At 43.1% G+C, this 18,389-nt stretch overlaps 1 protein-coding gene across 3 annotated transcripts in view; it reads right to left on the reverse strand.

Moving 5' to 3' along the window:
• Window positions 1-18,389, reverse strand: part of PIAS2 (protein inhibitor of activated STAT 2) — a 92,693-nt gene that overhangs the window by 70,749 nt on the left and 3,555 nt on the right. For all 3 annotated transcript variants that reach the window (XM_077463054.1, XM_077463053.1, XM_077463052.1), the window contains exon 2: window positions 13,085-13,550. In XM_077463054.1, coding sequence (XP_077319180.1) covers window positions 13,085-13,550 — 466 coding nt within the window. The remainder of the gene's footprint in view (window positions 1-13,084; window positions 13,551-18,389) is intronic.

Raw genomic sequence — 18,389 nt, forward strand, 5'->3', positions numbered from 1 at the left:
TGCGTACCAGGGATGCTGGGGCCAATCTGGAGCAATCAGTATTACTGGGATCCCCTTGGCCTTCACTTCTGCGGAGGAGACGTAACGGTTTCAGCAGAGGAAAGGTATAGATCACGTCTGGTGTGCCCCATCGCAGGCACAGAAGCCTGAACACCTCCGGATGCAACGCCCATTCTCCTGGGTCCAGTATCTGGCGCCTTAGATAGTCCGCCTGCCAGTTCTCCACTCCCAGGATGTAAATGGACGAAAGGGCTGGTAAATGTCGCTCTGCCCACTGAAGGAGGTGATCGACCTCCCGTGTGGCGGCCAAGCTTCTTGTTCCTCCTTGGTGATTGACGTATGCCACCGCCATGGCATTGACTGACTGGATCCTGATCGGACGCCCTCGAAGTCTTATTGACCATGTGGAGAGGCATAGCTTAATCACTCTCAGTTCGAGCAGATTGATCAGCAACTTGGATTCCTCCACCGACCAGAGGCCCTGGGTCAACTAAACTCCCATTACTCCACCCCAGCCGGTTAGGGTGGCGTCCGTTGTGATCACTGTCCATTTCAGAGGTAGGAACGACTTCCCGGACCGAAGTGCCAGGGATCTCAGCCACCAGATCGGGGAATCCCTGACTAACTGGCTCACCTGAATCTGGCGATCCAGGGACAACGGAGATTTGTCCCATTTTGTCAAAAATCTCTTTCTACAGAACTCTGGTGTGGAACTGGGCATACGGTACTGCCTCGAAGGAGGCCACCATGAGTCCCAGGACTCGCATGCAGAAGCGTAGCGACGACCACCTGAGGTTCATCAACAGTTTTACCGCAGCTCTGAGAGTCTGCAGCTTGTCTGAAGGAAAAAACATTCTCGCTTCCATGGAGTCCAGCAGTAAGCCTAGGTACTCCAAATGTTGAGTCGGTACGATCACCGGCTTTTTTAGGTTCAACAGCCACCCAAAATCTTGCAGGGTCTGCATGGTGATCCCCACATCCTCCTCTAACTCTGAGGCGGAAGATGCTCTCAGAAGGAGATCGTCTAGGAATCCCACAATAACACCAAAACAGGAGCCAATACCTTGGTAAAGACTTGAGGGGCTGATGCCAAACCAAAAAGGGAGAGCCACAAACTGGTAGTGGGCTTCCCCGACTGCAATCGCAGAAACTTCTGATGCCAAGGCATATGGGTATGTGCAGGTACGCATCCTGGATGTCTAAGGATGCCAGGGAGTCTCCTTGATGGAGTGCAGCGACTACTGAGCGAACCGATTCTATTCTGAATCTCTGTACTTTCACAAAGTAATTTAGGGCTTTCAGGTCCAAGATTGGATGTACCCCTTCCTTTTTGGGGACTACAAACAGGTTTGAGTAGAACCCCCAGGAAACGTTCTGAGTCCGGAACAGGTACTATCACCCCGCGACTCAACAGGTCCCTTACCGCCCCCAAAAGGGCTTCCCGGCGAGCCGGGAGTACGGGTATGCTGGAGGGGAAGAATCTGTTTTGCGGCCAAGAGAGGAACTCTATCTTGTAACCTGAGGAAATCAGATCGCAGGCCCATTGGTTGGACAGCCGAGAGGCCCACCGGGCTGCAAACTCCCGAAGGCAACCCCCCACCCATGTTACGGGCGGGGGCAAACCTTCATGCGGTAGCACTTTTGCTCACAGGCTTGAGGGTCCAGGGACGCTTTGGTCCTTCAGAGGTCGTTCTGTTGGGCTGGGGACACTTGGTCAAAGCCCCGGGTGGACGAAAAAGCAGTTTGTGAGTGGAGAAAGAGGGCCCTTGCCTACGGTGTGGCTCCTTAGCCTTCCTGGCCTGTGGGAGTAGTGTACTCTTACCACCGGTGGCATTTTTAATAATGTCATCCAAAGAGGCTCCAAAGAGCTGGTCGCCAGGAAGGGAAGATCCGTCAGGGCTTTTTTGGATGCCTGGTCAGCAGACCAGCATTTTAACCAAATCAGGGGCCTCAGCACCACTGCGGACACTGAAGCCCTGGACAACAGAGGAAGGGTATCCAGGGCTGCGTCACAAATGTACTTCAGGCCTTGCACTAGTTGGTCTGCTAGTTCCACACAGACAGGAAAAGCCTGTTGCTCTCCCAATTCACGGTGCAACAGTTTTGCCCACTCGGTTAGTGCCTGCGACACAAGTGCGGATGCCAGTACTGGTCGCATGGTTGACCCCACAACCATAAACAAGGAACGAGCCACTGCCTCTGCCTTCCTGTCCGTGGGGTCCTTAAATGCAGGAGTCTCCTCTACCGGGATCGTGGATTGCCCAACCATTCAGGAGGTGTCATGGTGCCGATCATTGATCGCTCACCCAAATGACGATCTCTGTCCTGCGACAGTGTCAAATCAGAAAAAAACATCACTGGGTAGTGCATATTAGGAAATGCCAAATAGGGCCTAAAAAAGTTGTTCTAGCCAACAAGATAAAGGCAAAAATTAGTGAGTAAGGATGATCCTATGTGAAAGGTAGCTTAATTGTAAAGACAAAAAATTGTTGAGAGGAGGGGAAAAATAAATAAATAAATAAATAAAAAAGAAGGAGGGGGGAAATCAGATGATGCCTGTTTAGGAGAAACGCGTCCGGAAGGGCTCGTTGATGCCACTGCATTGCCAGATTTTAATTCCATGCTTGTATTTGCCTGTAATATGTGAGTACCCATTTATGCTTTTAATGTTAATAAAAGTTTTAAACGGTATTTCACTAGGAGGCTGTATTTTCTTTTTGGCCTATAATATATGTGGAAGAATCTCTGTCCTCAGTCACCCCAAAAGGTGGATAGCCATTTCATCTATTTTTGGGTCATCTCTCTGTCTACTCTGGTACCCATGAGAAGTTACAAGTTTGCCAGCTGTTTTTTCGTGTGGATTTATATCAATAAACTTGTGTGACTCACTAGGTATATACCTAACTGGGACCATAACATCTGGTAAGCCTTCTCTCAAGTGGTGGTGGATTTCTGCAAAGCGTTCACTGAAGTCACTATAACTTCTCAAGATATTGCACTTTGTCACCATATTGTTTCACTTATGGACTCTTAAAGAGGGATTCCACCAAAAAAAAAAAAATATTAAAAGCCAGCAGCTATAAATACTACAGCTGCTGACTTTTAATAAATGGACACTCACCTGTCCCGGGTTCCAGCGATGCCGGCAGCCGAGGCCGATCGATCGCTCGGCTGCTGCCGCCACCATTCTAGGTGAGGGAATCAGGAAGTGAAGCGAATCGGCTTCACTTCCCGGTTCCCTACTGCGCATGCGTGAGTCGCGCTGCGCAATAGGAAATCTCCACGCTGTCACTGGGACCCGTGTGTGTCCCAGCAGACAGCGCGGCAGGGCAGGAAATGGCGTAGACTCCCACGGGAGTCTATGCCCGGAAGTGGGTGTAAATACCTGTCTTTGACAGGTATCTCCACCCCCCTCCCCCCTGAAAAGGTGTCAATTGTGACACCGGAGGGGGGGAGGGATCCGATCAGCGGAGGTTCCACTTTAGGGTGGAATCCCGCTTTAACACGTTCACTTTGGTTGATATACGTATATGAATTTTTTTTTTTTTTAGTAAATTTGGATATAGTGTTGTCTAAAACATAGAATCATTAATAGTGTTAATTTATGAGGAGTTTTTTTATCACTATTAAAGTTGATTGTATTTTATTATATATTTTTTACACTGGTAAAAGATTATATAGATATTGTGTGTATATATATATATATATATATATATATATATATATATATATATATATATATATTCTAAGCGCTGCACCTTTTTTATTATTTCACCATTTTGTTTGTTGCAGTATGGGGTGCTGGCAGCTATTATTTTTTATTTGTTGTTTGTGGATAGCGTGTTTTTTTTTTTCTCACTTTATATACAATCTTAGTATGGGTTACTCACGGATCCAGTGATTCTACAGATATCTTTCAAACCTTGAGTCGGGATCAATCTGTAAAGTACTGTCTGTAACCCATTTGTAACTAGTGGTCGACTGACATATCGGCCGGCCGATATTTGCCGGTTTTTAATTAATCGGACAATTGTGCTGATAAAAAGGCAGATTATAACTACAGTACGACTTGCAAATGACTTCTGTAGTAGAAGTCAATGCAAGTTGCCAGAGTCTTCAGTGAAGCGACTTTCCTCCTCTCTGGGCAGTCTGCCAAGAAAAGAGATGCAATGTTTACACTTCTAAATGAACTTAAAGCAGGATTCCACCCTAAAGTGGAACCTCCGCTGATCGGATCCCCCCCCCCCCTCCGGTGTCACAATTGACACCTTTCAGGGGGGAGGGGGGGTGGAGATACCTGTCAAAGACAGGTATTTTCACCCACTTCCGGGCATAGACTCCCGTGGGAGTCTACGCCATTTCCTGCCCTGCCGCGCTGTCTGCTGGGACACACACGGGTCCCAGTGACAGCGCGGAGATTTCCTATTGCGCGGCGCAACTCGCGCATGCGCAGTAGGGAACCGGGAAGTGAAGCCGATTCGCTTCACTTCCTGATTCCCTCACCTAGAATGGTGGCGGCAGCAGCCGAGGGCCGAGCGATCGATCGGCCTCGGCATCGCTGGACCCCAGGACAGGCGAGTTTCCATTTATTAAAAGTCAGCAGCTGTAGTATTTATAGCTGCTGGCTTTTAATATTTTTTTTTTTTTGGTGGAATCCCTCTTTAACTCTGTGTAGAAGTTCTCAGTTTAACCATTTAAAGACTAAATCTTTTCTGATACTTGTTGCTTACAAGTAAAAATTCTGTATTTTCTGCCAGAAAAATCACTTAGAACCCCCAAAATTATATATATATTTTTTAGCAGAGATCCTAGAGAATAAATTAGCGGTTGTTGCAATATTTTATGTCACACGGCATTTGCGCAGAGGTCTTTCAAATGCAATTCTTTGGGAAAAAAAAATACACTAATGATTTTAAAAAAAACTAAAAGAGTAACGTCAGCCCATTTTTTTTTTTTCGTCCAAAAGTTCTGACTACCCGTTTTTATTTAAATATATAGGATTTTTTAATGTAAATTATATATACAAGTAAACCGATTTGGAGGTTTGTTTTGTTTAATATATGTTTAAATGTAAGAAATTTTCTCTATCACTTATTAAGTAAGGCTGCTTTCACACTGGAACGGGCAGACGTTGATGGTAAAACGCTGCTAGTTTTAGCGTCGCTTCACCGCCATTTTAGCGGTGTTATTCGGCTGCTAGTGGGGCGCATATAACCCATCTAGCGGCCCAGGAAGAGGTCAAATGCGCCCGTGAAGCACCGCTGCCAAATCGCATTACATGCGCTTTGGTGCCCATTCATATCAACAGGCAGGAGTGGTGGAGGAGCAGGGTACGCCACTCCAAAACGTGCTGCTTGCAGGACTTTAATATCCTGCCAAGCGCATTGCCTCAGTGTGAAAGCACAGACCCGTTTTGCAGGCACTTTACAGGCGCTATTTTTAGCCCAAATCGCTTGAGAAACGCCTCAGTGGGAAAGGTGCCTGTTAGATTTTATGAGTTGAAAGGGGGGGGAGAAGGAGAAAAGGGAAAAAAAAATAAAAATCGGCCCAACATACCGGCCCAAAAAAAAAAAAAAAAAAAAAAAAAAAACTTGGCATCATATGTCGGCATCGGCCAGAGAAAAACCCATATCGGTCGACCTATTTGTTACTTCACCTCAGGTGTGGAATTACTATAAAGTTTCAAGCTTAAAAACATAGTGGTGTGCTGCCCTGCACTAAATAAAACATCACCAAGTGACAATTTTTATCTGCATCTAAATGCTACATGGGAATATTACTAATATAGGATATTTTAACTGGATTATTCAATAGAGCTTTTATATTGTATTATCTTCTCATATGTGCTCAATGCTATAAACCAATGTCAATCCCTAATCCCTATTCTTCACATAGTCCCAAACAGACCCATATAATAATCCAGGGCTCGACAAAACCCGGGCGCCAGGTCGCATTGGCGACTAGAAATAGCGACCTCGCGCCTGGGGCAGCACAGCTGGGGGTATCCCGTCTCTGTGGACCCCCCCAGCGTGATCGCGTCGGGCCGTTCTGCGGTCCTATGATTCTTTATGGAATCTGGCGCCCTCTTGTGGTCGCCGTTGGTATGACAAACCAGCAATGCTAATGAAGCTTCCTCTGAGTGTTTTATATTACATGCCTCTTCTTCCCTTTATTTAGAACCCCCTAAACATTATATATATTTTTTATTCTAACACCCTAGAGAATAAAATGGTGGTTGTTGCAATACTGTCTGTCACACCGTATTTGTGCAGCGGACTTACAAGCGCACTTTTGTTGGGAAAAATAATTTAGTTAATAAAAAAATAAGACAACAGTAAAGTTAGCCCAATTATTTTTTATATTGTGAAAGATAATGTTACGCCGAGTAAATCGATACCCAACATGTCACGCTTCAAAATTGCACCCGCTCATGGAATGGCGACAAACTTTTACCCTTTAAAATCTCCATAGGCGACGTTTAAAAAAATTCTACAGGTTGCACGTTTTGAGTTAGAGGAGGTCTGGGGCTAGAATTATTGCTCTCGCTCTACCGATCACGGCGCTACCTCCCATGTGTGGTTCGAACACCGATTTTATATGCGGGCAGGACAGGGCGCGTTTAAAAATTATTATTTTTTCTTCTTATTTTAACTTTTTTTTTTTTTTTCCACTGTTCTTTTAAAAAAAATGTTGTGTCACTTTTATTCTTATTACAAGGAATGTAAAAATCCCTTGTAATAGAAAAAGCATGACAGGTCCTCTTAAATATGAGATCTGGGGTCAGAGAGACCTCGGATCTCATATTTACACTAAAATGCAATTGAAAAAAAAATTGTCATTCGAAAAAAATAAATAAAATGTCCCTCTAAGAGCTATGGGCAATGACTTGGAGACGGGGGGGGGGCGACGACGGCGCTGCTATCTTCCCCTCACTCGTCTCCATGTCAGGCCAGGGACAGGTCCGAATCGCCGTCACGGACCTGGCTCCTAACTTTTTAAGCTGGCTCCTAGATTCCAAGCAAATTTGTCAACCCCTGCAATAATCAATTCATGCATGGGCTATCCAGGTTCCAATTAAAGATCCAAATCCCACCTGAGATCGTCTGCACCCAGACGATCCCACAGGCACTTCACATCATATTACATTAACATCCCATCCGGCGTGCCCGACATCCGATTTAGCAGGTCAGGTTTGTCAGATATAGATCACACACACACACACAAACTATTTCCAAGTCTATTGAAACATGTGCAGATCTATTTTGAAGTGGGCGGAACTGTTTTAGACCCGAAGTTTATAAAATCCATTGGTTTCATCTGATACAGGCAACTCCTTGATTAAAGCTGAATAGACCATTGTGTATCCTGCTCTGTTCAGATGGCAAATACCTCTGTCATTAAACTCAACTATTGGGAGGAGACTAGGGGTGCAACGGATCAAAAAACTCACGGTTCGGATCGTTGCTCGGATCAGAGTCACAGATTGGATCATTTGTCGGATCAGCAAAAAAAAAAAAAAGAAAAGATTCCCCACTGTAATATCCACGTCATCTCCCCCACTCACTGTAATATCCACAGACAGCTGCTGGGTGTACCAAGATGGCCGCCGCTCCAGAGCTAGGCCGAAGTCACAGCCTTTCCTAAGGCCGAGGCAGCAGAGCGCTCTGCAGATCGCGTGGTATGCCGATCTGAACAGGTTGACCCGTTCAGATCACGGATCGGTGACTATCCGTTGCACCACTAGAGGAGACCAAGCAATGTTTATGCACAAAACAAAACTGGTTATAATAGATGGTCAATACTATACACATATTATCCACAATTCCCCATTTCAGTCATAGATAGAGATATTCCTATTATTTTCGTTAGATGCCCATAAGCGAGTAAACCGGATTCACAGAATAGTGTGCACTCCAACATAAAATATACAAAAGGAGAAAGGAGTATAAAAAAACTTTTATGTAAGAAGTGTATATATGAAAGAACGGGTATCTACATTAAAGAAAAAAAAAAAAAACAAACAAAAAAAAAAGGGATAGACATGCACATAGCGCTTCTATAGAAAACATTGCAGGGACATGTCACTATTTAACCCCCTAGGGGCCATGGAGTTCAGGAGAAAAATCTATTTTGCCTCCTTCTGTAATAGTGTCCTTATCTCTGTCCCCTCTTCTGTTAGACAATTCCAATTTATGGATAATCATGCACTGTAATCCAGCTGGCTTTGCAGCATGACTATCCCTAAAGCTGGATTCACACCTATGCATTTTTAGTGCTTTTTGCATATTTGCAATACAGTTCATTAAAGACTGTTCCCTATGGAACACGTTCTGTAGTGCAAATCTGCAAAATGCACTAAAAATGCCTAGGTGTGAATCCAGCCTAAAATGGACTGCCACTAGAAGTGTGATCTTTAGTGATAATACTTGAAATGTGTTCTCCTATTGTTTTACGGAACTCTTTTATGGTTTTGCCTACATATATTTTCTACCATGGGCAAATGATTTGGTAAATAAAGTTAGTAGAACAATTCACAAAAGGTGTAATCCTAAAAGTATGTTTGTTTACCAGTAGAGTCAGTGAAAACTGTTCCTTTAACATACTTGCATACAGAGCAATGCCCACAGGCGTACATGCCCTCAATATGGGCTGCAACTGATGTTAAAGCAGAGTTTTTTTTTTTTTTTACCACTTAATGGGTATATGGCATGTGCACTAGGGCATCTCCTATTGTCGGTGCAACTTGTTATCTAAACATAAGTGCCAATGTTTGCCCAATATCCCTTTAAGATGGTCCCAGTGCGTGCCATACATGGCCACCAAGCCCATTTTATCCATACTTTTTTTGTTCAATTTTTCTAGATCTGGTTCTAAGCCCATAATTGTTTCCCTTCGTTTCTTCCAGGCCTTTGTCTTTGCTTGTCTAATTACTGAATTGGGGTATCCCAATCTTTGTTTAAATCTCTGACTTAAATCTCCGCTCTCTTTGTGAGAGTCCTTGATTTTTGAACAATTTCTACAAATCCTTAAAAATTGGCCTGTGGGGATTCCTCCGATTAGTGGCCATGGATGGTGACTGGTGGCGTGGAGGAGGGTATTTCTAAAAAGGTATTGGTCATAAGTGTTTTTTTTTTTCCTTTGTCAATCATATGGTCCAGAAATTCAATTTTATCTTTATCCACTTTATACGTGAGAAAGATATTTTTGGTGTCGTTATTGAGTTCTTGTATAAACAACTCAAATTGGGCCGTAGTACCTCACCATACCACCAGGACGTCGTCAATAAAACGCACCCAAAGTGCCACATACTCCTGGAAGGCTGGGTGATTGTAGACCTGTTCTCTTTCCCACCACTCCAAAACGCAGACAGGCGTAGGAGGGGGCACAAGAGACCCCCATAGCTACGCCCAGTTTTTGCCGGTAGTATTTGTTATCAAAGATGAAGAAATGGTTGTCCTAATTCAAGTAGTTCCATTAAGAATTAACTGTGGGGATCCGCAAGCGGGTGTCTAACAGCCAACCATTGGGATACTGCATGCATCCCCACTTTATGAGGGATGGATGGATGGATAAAGTGATTCCACATCTATTCCAGCCTACAATGAATTCTCTGGGATCTGTAAATCATTTAATTTTCACAAAATGTCAGCAGAATCTTGCACATAGGAAGGCAAATCCTTAAGATGTTTAATTCTTTGATCTATTTACCAAATTCACCAATTCTCTCTAGTGGGCCCCCATCCCTGATACAATTGGCCTGCCTGTTTTTTTTTTTTTTTTTTTTAAGATTTTTATGGACTTTTGGTGTAATGTAAAATGATGGCATGTTAAAATTAATGATTCTAAGAAATGCAAATTCTTTTTAAGTAGTCCTACTTCATGGGCTCTAGTCAGACAATAATTAATTCCCTTGGCCAAGTCAGCAAAAGGTTTATTAGGCCATCGTTCATAGCAATCAGTATCATTGAGCCGTTTGTAAATTTGCTCCAAATAATCAGTTTCAGGCCACAAAACAAATCCCCCCCCCCCCCCCTTATCACTAGGTTTAATGATACAGTTCTGTAACGTTTTTAGTTCAAGGGCTTTTCTTTCGTTGTTTGAAAGATTATCTTTAATAAGTACTATATTTTCCCACTTAATTGCCCGTATGTCATCGGTAATTGCCTCCAAAAACATCTGAAGGTATTTATTATTTGAGAAGCTGAGAAAACGTTGAGTTTTATTGGCCAGACCAGATTTTGGTGGTGGGTCTAAGATTGCATCACTATCCAAGTGTTTCCCTCAAGGAAATCGATCATCTGTGTCTCATCGATCTCTATCAGGGTATTGATGTCCATATCATCTTTTGCTTCCATATTTTTTTTCCAAAAAACATCAACCCTTCCAAAAAAAAAGGCATTTATCTTTACAGATCTCAAAAGAATTTCCTTTATTATATTAAAGCCCAGGCCCTTACGCAATATAGAAAGATGGTCATGATTAAGTATGTGTTCTGTCAAATTAATGACATTCATATTTGAGTTTTTTGGAGTCTCGTTGTTACCCTGCTCTCCTGGGAAATAGAGTTCCGTACCCGACTGAATTTCGATCCTGTGTTAAATGTATTTTTTCTTTTTCTATTTCTCTTTCGTCACCGTTTCTTTTTTCTGCGTGTATCCCCCCCCCCCCCAAGGGTGTCCACATCTATCTTGTGGGGTTTCTCAAAAAAAGTTACCTTTTTACCTTCCTGGCTATTAGTTCTATCATTCTGTTTACTAGATCTACTGCGGGACCCACTTCTCCCTCTTTTTCTTTCTAGATCTAGGATATTGCCATCCTATCTCTCTGGAATTTTTTCTGTTTCCCCACTTTTTGTTCTTTTTGAAAATCCTCCACTTCTTTTTATTAAGCTATCATTACATTTAACCAAATTCTTCTATATTCATCTAAGGATTTTATACTCTCTTTTAGCTGGATTTCCAATTCCTGTAATTGGGTCTTTTCCTCCTCCACAATTAACCCAATCATATGTAGTCCATGTTTAACCGATTCTTCAGTCCAAATTTTCAGGAATCTGTCATTATGCAAATGATCAGCAGGTATGATAAGTTCCCTTAATCCTCGTGGTATCATTTCTGCTTCAATGTATGCCTCCAATGCAATTATATTCCAATTTTCTCTTTTAATGTTTAATAGTCAAGTTACTATGTTTCCTAAAGTTGTCTAAACTCATTTTGATGTTTGGAGGGCATTTTGTTCGTCTTTACTAAACACCGCCCTAATTTCCTGTTCCAGCTCACTATCAATGCGAACTGCCATAGTTAACAACTAGAGGTCGACCGATATATCGGCCGATATTTTCCGTTTTTTAAATAATCGGCATCGGCCAGAGAAAAACCCATATCGGTCGACCTCTATTAACAACCCTCCCACACCTAAACAAACAAACACAATGAGTGCAAGGCAGCACACCACCAAATAAAAACAAAAAGGGAGAGAGATATGTTGGAGAAACCAACATAAAAGATGAAAAAGAAAAAAAGGTCTGCAGAACTGTAGATAACCGTATCCCTCTTGTATAAATATAAAATGATTGCAGTGCTATTAGTGAGCAGGGAAATAATTAGATCAATTTATTTTGGGGGTAAGCTATAAACACCTCTGGTGGGATGGCTTTTCATCCAAAATAATTTTTGGTAAACAAATGGCAGGAGTCAACCATACATAGGTTTTACTAAACCAACAACTGTATATACAAAAAGAGAGCACAGACGGGAATCCCGCCTATTCAAGATATTAGCACTCACCGAATGAATTTCGGGAGGTGTGATCAAACATTAGACTACATCAACACTGAAAAAATAAAACATCTAATTGTGTCTAAAACATCCCCTGATGAGCCCAAAGTGGCGAAACATGTCGGGACAATCACTCCAATGCTACTGCTGAGTGATTGTTTAGAACTCTAGATGTATCCTTGTACATGTGCACATAACCTCATATCTTAAAAAGCTTTAACTGGTACAGTAAGGGGATGGTGGGCCTCCCTTCCTAAGACACAGTGTGTACACCAAAGGGGTGTCGAGGGGGAGACCCATCCCCTCTCGAAACAATATTAAGGTTTTTTTTTTTCCTCTTCCTCTGAATCACTCTCCGATGAGATTTAATGAGCATTGTATTGAACGAACGCTTTTTCCTTGCAATGTTTATTTCATCTTCGATAAGGTATGTTACCATAATTATGGTAAATTATGTTTGTAACTTTTCTTTCTGATAACCTCAATAAAAAACATTGAAACTAAAAAGCTTTAAAGGGGTTGTAAAGGTAAATATTTTTTCACCTTAGTGCATTCTATGCATTAAGGTGAAAAAAACATCTGACAGTGCCGGCGCCCCCAGTTTTACTTACCTGACCCTGTGAAAGTCCCGCGCTTGCCCCCGACATCCTCGTCGTCGCTCAGCCTGGCCGTTGATTGGCTAGAGTGGATGGATTGAAAGCAGCACAGCCATTGGCTCGTGCTGCTGTCAATCACATCCAATAACGCGGCACGCCGGGGACGGGGCCGAGTGATACAGTGAGCGGCTGTAGCCGCCGGCTGTATCACGGGAGCGCGCCCGCAGGTGCTTCTCACCATGCAAGGGAGCTCGCATTAAGTGAGGAGTACTTGTGGGGAGAAGCCGAGACAGCCGCCGAGGGACCCCAGAAGACCAGGTTCGGGGCCACTCTGTGCCAAACAAGCTGCACAGTGGAGGCAAGTATAACATGTTTGTTATTTAAAAAAAACAAATAATAATAATTTACTTTACAACCCCTTTAACTATGTCTTGTATGTAATAAAGAATTTTGTTATTTTTTATACTTATTGTGGACTATTGAAATTGCTTCTTGTTCTCTGGCACCCCCAAAATAATCCCGCCAAAAAACCCTCCCTTGTTTACATTTATTCTCAGGGATGTTGGTGCCATTTCTTTATCATTGTCACCCACCCATATTGCTATTTCCAATACACACACACTACTAATTGATATAACCCCTTACTAATGAGATTGTCAATGACTGGATACCTTGCTAGCTACAAGGAAACAGAATATTTTCTCCACTTACCCAAGCTGGTGGGCTTGATGAGGATATCAAGAACATCATAGAAGGGAAGACTTTTGAGATGAACATCTGGGTGAACAGGTGGGATTGGAGGAGAGAGCTGCTGGATGTCAAATTGAGGTTTGGTGTCCTGCAGGAGTACCATTCCTAGAGGAGATTGTGGAGATTGAGGCATTACAGAGGTTGAAGGTAACGAGTGGATACCAGTGAGATCAGAGTCCACCGAAGAATTACTGTCCAAGTTAAAGACATTAGACCTGATGGACGACAGGCCCGGAACGCCGTCTAATGTCCGAGGGAACCTCCTCCGGTAAAGCTCCTTGATTTTAATCTGAACAGCGGGACTGCAACCATTCTTCAGCAAGTGAAGGGCCCTCATGAGAAGATCGTGCTTTCGACCGCTTTTGTTGCGTCCCGCAAAGCCCAACAATACCTGGAGTTCTGACACTCGAAAACTGGACACCATATTCTGAAAAAAAAATAAAATAAAACACACACACAACCTGTCAGAAAAGCTGAAGATAAAAACTAAAGAAGCCATTATTACAGGTTAAAATAAGAGACAGAATCGCTTGAAGGAGGCTTATTTTATAGCACTGCAACATCAATGTTAAGGCTGGTACTATACTTTCTGTGCACGCATTCATTTTTATTTTAAATATTTTTAGGCTCCATTCACAGTAGCGCAACTTGTCATGCGACACTGGACATGACACGTCGCAGTCACTCTTTTCAATGGCACCCATTTAGATCGGTCCGAGTTAAAAATTTGCAGCAATTTTGAACAGACGTTTATAGGATGGACTTGTGTCTTTTTTCAACCTTGCTGACTATGTAACATATACAGTGCCTTGCAAAAGTATTCGGCCCCCTTGAACTTTTCAACCTTTTGCCACATTTCAGGCTTCAAAACAAAGATATAAAATTTTAATTTTTTGTGAAGAATCACCAACAAATGGGACACAATTGTGAAGTGGAACGAAATCTATTGGATAATTTAAACTTTTTTAGCAAATAAAAAACTGAAAAGTGGTTAAAAAACTGAAAATTATTCGGCCCCTTTACTTTCAGTGCAGCAAACTCACTCCAGAAGTTCAGCGAGGATCTCTGAATGATCCAATGTTGTCCTAAATGACTGATGGTGATAAATAGAATCCACCTGTGTGTAATCAAGTCTCTGTATAAATGCACCTGCTCTGTGATAGTCTCAGGGATCTGTTGAAAGCGCAGAGAGCATCATGAAGACCAAGGAACACACCAGGCAGGTCCGTAATACTGTTGTGGAGAAGTTTAAAGCCGGATTTGGATACAAAAAGATTTCCCAAGCTTTAAACATCCCAAGGAGCACTGTGCAAGCGATCATTTTGAAATGGAAGGAGTATCAGACCACTGCAAATCTACCAAGACCTGGCCGTCCCTCTAAACTTTCAGCTCAGACAAGGAGAAGACTGATCAGAGATGCAGCCAAGAGGCCCATGATCACTCTGGATGAACTGCAGAGAACTACAGCTGAGGTGGGAGAGTCTGTCCATAGGACAACAATCAGTCGTACACTGCACAAATCTGGCCTTTATGGAAGAGTGGCAAGAAGAAAGCCATTTCTCAAAGATATCCATAAAAAGTCTCGTCTAAAGTTTGCCACAAGCCACCTGGGAGACACACCAAACATGTGGAAGAAGGTGCTCTGGTCAGATGAAACCAAAAAAAAAAAAAAAAATCGAACTTTTTGCCCACAATGCAAAACGATATGTTTGGCGTAAAAGCAACACAGCTCATCACCCTCAACACACCATCCCCTCTGTCAAACATGGTGGTGGCAGCATCATGGTTTGGGCCTGCTTTTCTTCAGCAGGGACAGGGAAGATGGGTAAAATTGAGGAGAAGATGGATGCAGCCAAATACAGGACCATTCTGGATGAAAACCTGTTGGAGTCTGCAAAAGACCTGAAACTGGGACAGAGATTTATCTTCCAACAAGACAATGATCCCAAACATACAGCAAAATCTACAAAGGAATGGTTCACAAATAAACGTATCCAGGTGTTAGAATGGCCAAGTCAAAGTCCAGACCTGAATCCAATCGAGAATCTGTGGAAAGAGCTGAAAACTGCTGTTCACAAACGCTCTCCATCCAACCTCACTGAGCTCGAGCTGTTTTGCAAGGAAGAATGGGCAAGAATTTCAGTCTCTCGATGTGCAAAACTGATAGAGACATACCCCAAGCGACTTGCAGCTGTAATCGCAGCAAAAGGTGGCTCTACAAAGTATTAACGCAAGGGGGCCGAATAATTTTGTACGCCCCACTTTTCATTTTTTTATTAGTTAAAAAAGTTTCAAAAATCTAATAGATTTCGTTCCACTTCACAATTGTGTCCCACTTGTTGGTGATTCTTCACAAAAAATAAAAATGTTATATCTTTATGTTTGAAGCCTGAAATGTGGCAAAAGGTTGAAAAGTTCTTAGGGGGCCGAATACTTTCGCAAGGCACTGTACATACATACATCTCCACTGAATGTTAACTCCGATCACAGTCACAGGAAATCATGCGCCTTTGTCACGCTAATATGAATGGAGCCTAAAAGATTTATGGTCATTTCCCCCATGGGCGACCAGGACAATAATTGCTATCAACAGCCTTTTTGGTTATTAACCTCCCTGGCGGTATGATTCAGTCTGGAATTAGGTGCTGAAAGCGGTACAATTATTTTGCACGGAAATTTGGCTTTTATTTTGTAGTCCTGTAATTCTTAGGAATAACGCTCTTAAATCTGTTCAAACCAGAGTCTAGCAGACATCCCGGGTATGATAAAGTTTATAATATAATAAAGAATAATAAAAATTATTCAATAATGTAATAAAATCCTAAAACACTGAAAAATTGACACTTTTTGGTTGCTATGGGCAATCTCCAAATTCCAGGCAGTAAAAAAACAGTATTTATAATATAAAAGTGCATGCAGGGCACTGCACAGACCACTAGGGACAAAGGGGGTGTGTATTTTTTAATACAGCACTGTAATCTGTAAGATTGCAGTGCTGTGTGTGTGTTTAGTGTGTTTTTACTTTTTTGAATTTGCCGCCGTTCTCCGCTCCCGTGCGCCGTAACGTCGCAGGGAACGGAGCTCGGCGGCATTCGGCACTGTGAATCGAGCGGAGGACAGCTCGATCACACAGCGCAGCGGACATCGCTGGATCCAGGGGACAAGGTGAGTAACGCTCCCTGTGTCCTCCCCTGCATCGAGCGAAGCCATCACGAGTCTGGCTCGGGGTTAACGCTCCTGTCAGTATATTCCTACCCCGAGCCAGACTCGGGATTACCGCTAGGGGGGTTAAAAGACTAAATTATGCACTAGAGGGACCCAAGATAAAGGGCTATAAAACACAAAAGTTGCACCAAATTACCCAGATTAGCACCTACAGGACCAACCACCTTACAATAGCCGCTATGACACACCCCGTCCCTATGGGAAGTCACTTCATCACAACTCTTCAGCCTGGCCCAACCAGCTCCTACACAGGACGATGCACCAATCCAAACCACCACCAGATTTTCAGGACGACCCATCATTACAGGTCTTGATTAGTCTTTACAGACTAACCCGTCACCAGGAAACTGAATGGCTCTACAGGAGCACCCTTCAGTAAGTTTTCCTCTCCCCTCTCGACAATCATCTGGGACACGTCACAGTTCCCAGATGATTACCCAGCCAGTCACAGCGCGCAGCTTCACAGCCGGGTGCCCACACTGACAATGCTGACGCCACAGAGAGGATGGGGAGACAAGCGGGGCTTTGTTCCCCGCTTCGCTGGACCCTGGGACAGGTAAGTGTGCAATTATTAAAAGTCAGCAGCTGCAGTTTTCGTAGCTGCTGACTTGATTTTTTATTTTTTTTGGAAACTACACTTTAAGGTGAAAAAACTTCTGACACTGACTAGTCCCCCAATTTTACTCACCCGAGCCCTTCAATTCTTCGGCCGAGACATGCTCTTCCTCTCTGCCCGGGGTTCTCGGCTCTTGATTGGATAGATTGATAGCAGCGCAGCCATGGGCTCCCGCTGCTGTAAATCAAATCCAATGATGCAGTTTATCTACCTGTAATTGTCATTCTTTGTGTATCTGTCAAAAAAATAAATTAAATACGGCATTCTGTGTCTACAGACGCAAGTGCTGCACTTGGGAGCGCGCCTGCAAGGTAACCCTCTGGGAAAGCACTTCTCCCAGGGAGTTTACCAATGCGAGGAGGAGCCGTGAGAGCCGCCAGGGGACCCCAGAAGACGAGGTTTGGGGTCACACTGTGCTAAACGAACTGCACAATGGAGGTAAGTATGATGTTATTTAAAAAAAAAAAAAAAAAAAAATATGAAGGTTTAGTGTCACTTTAACCACTTAAGCCCTGGACCAATTTGCAGCCAAAGGACCAGGCCCCTTTTTGCGATTTCGGCACTGCGTCGCTTTAACTGACAATTGCGCAGTCGTGCAAGGTGGCTCCCAAACAAAATTGAGGTCCTTTTTCCCCACAAATAGAGCTTTCTTTTGGTGGTATTTGATCACCTCTGCGTTTTTTATTTTTTGCGCTATAAAGAAAAATAGAGCAACAATTTTTAAAAAAATTCTATATTTTTTTAACTTTTTGCTATAATAAATATCCCCCCAAAAAATATTTAAAAAAACATTTTTTTTCCTCAGTTTAGGCCGATACGTATTCTTCTACATATTTAATTTGTAAAAAAAAAAAAAATCGCAGTTAGCGATTATTGATTGGTTTGCGCAAAAGTTATAGCGTTTACAAAACAGGGGATAGTTTTATAGCATTTCTATTTCTATATTTTTTTTTACTAGTAATGGCGGCGATCAGCGATTCTTATTATGACTGCGACATTATGGCGGACACATCGGACATTTTTGACACATTTTTGGGACCATTGTCATTTATACAGCAATCAATGCTATTTAAATGCACTGACTCCTGTGTAAATGACACTGGGAGTGAAGGAGTTAACCACTAGGGGGCAGTGTAGTGTTATGTATGACATTATGTGTTTTGTTTTTATTGCAGGGGGGCGTAGCCTGGCATGTGACATCACTGATCGTCGTTCCCTATAAAAGGGAAGAGACGATCGGTGACAGACACACAGGGAAGCATGGGGAGAGGTTTGTTTACACAGACCTCTCCTCGTTCATCTCTGTGACCCGATCGCGAGATACCAGTGGCGATCGTGTCCACTGGTCCCGCGGCCACGGAGCACAGGACTGGCTCGGGAGCGCGCTGGTGGCGGCACGCTCCCGACCCACGGCTGGGCACTTAA

This window comes from Lithobates pipiens, unplaced genomic scaffold, assembly GCF_037356315.1.
Source record: "Lithobates pipiens isolate NorthernLeopardFrog02 unplaced genomic scaffold, aLitPip1_a1.2 Scaffold_3, whole genome shotgun sequence".
In the NCBI taxonomy this organism is placed as follows: Eukaryota; Metazoa; Chordata; class Amphibia; order Anura; family Ranidae; genus Lithobates; species Lithobates pipiens.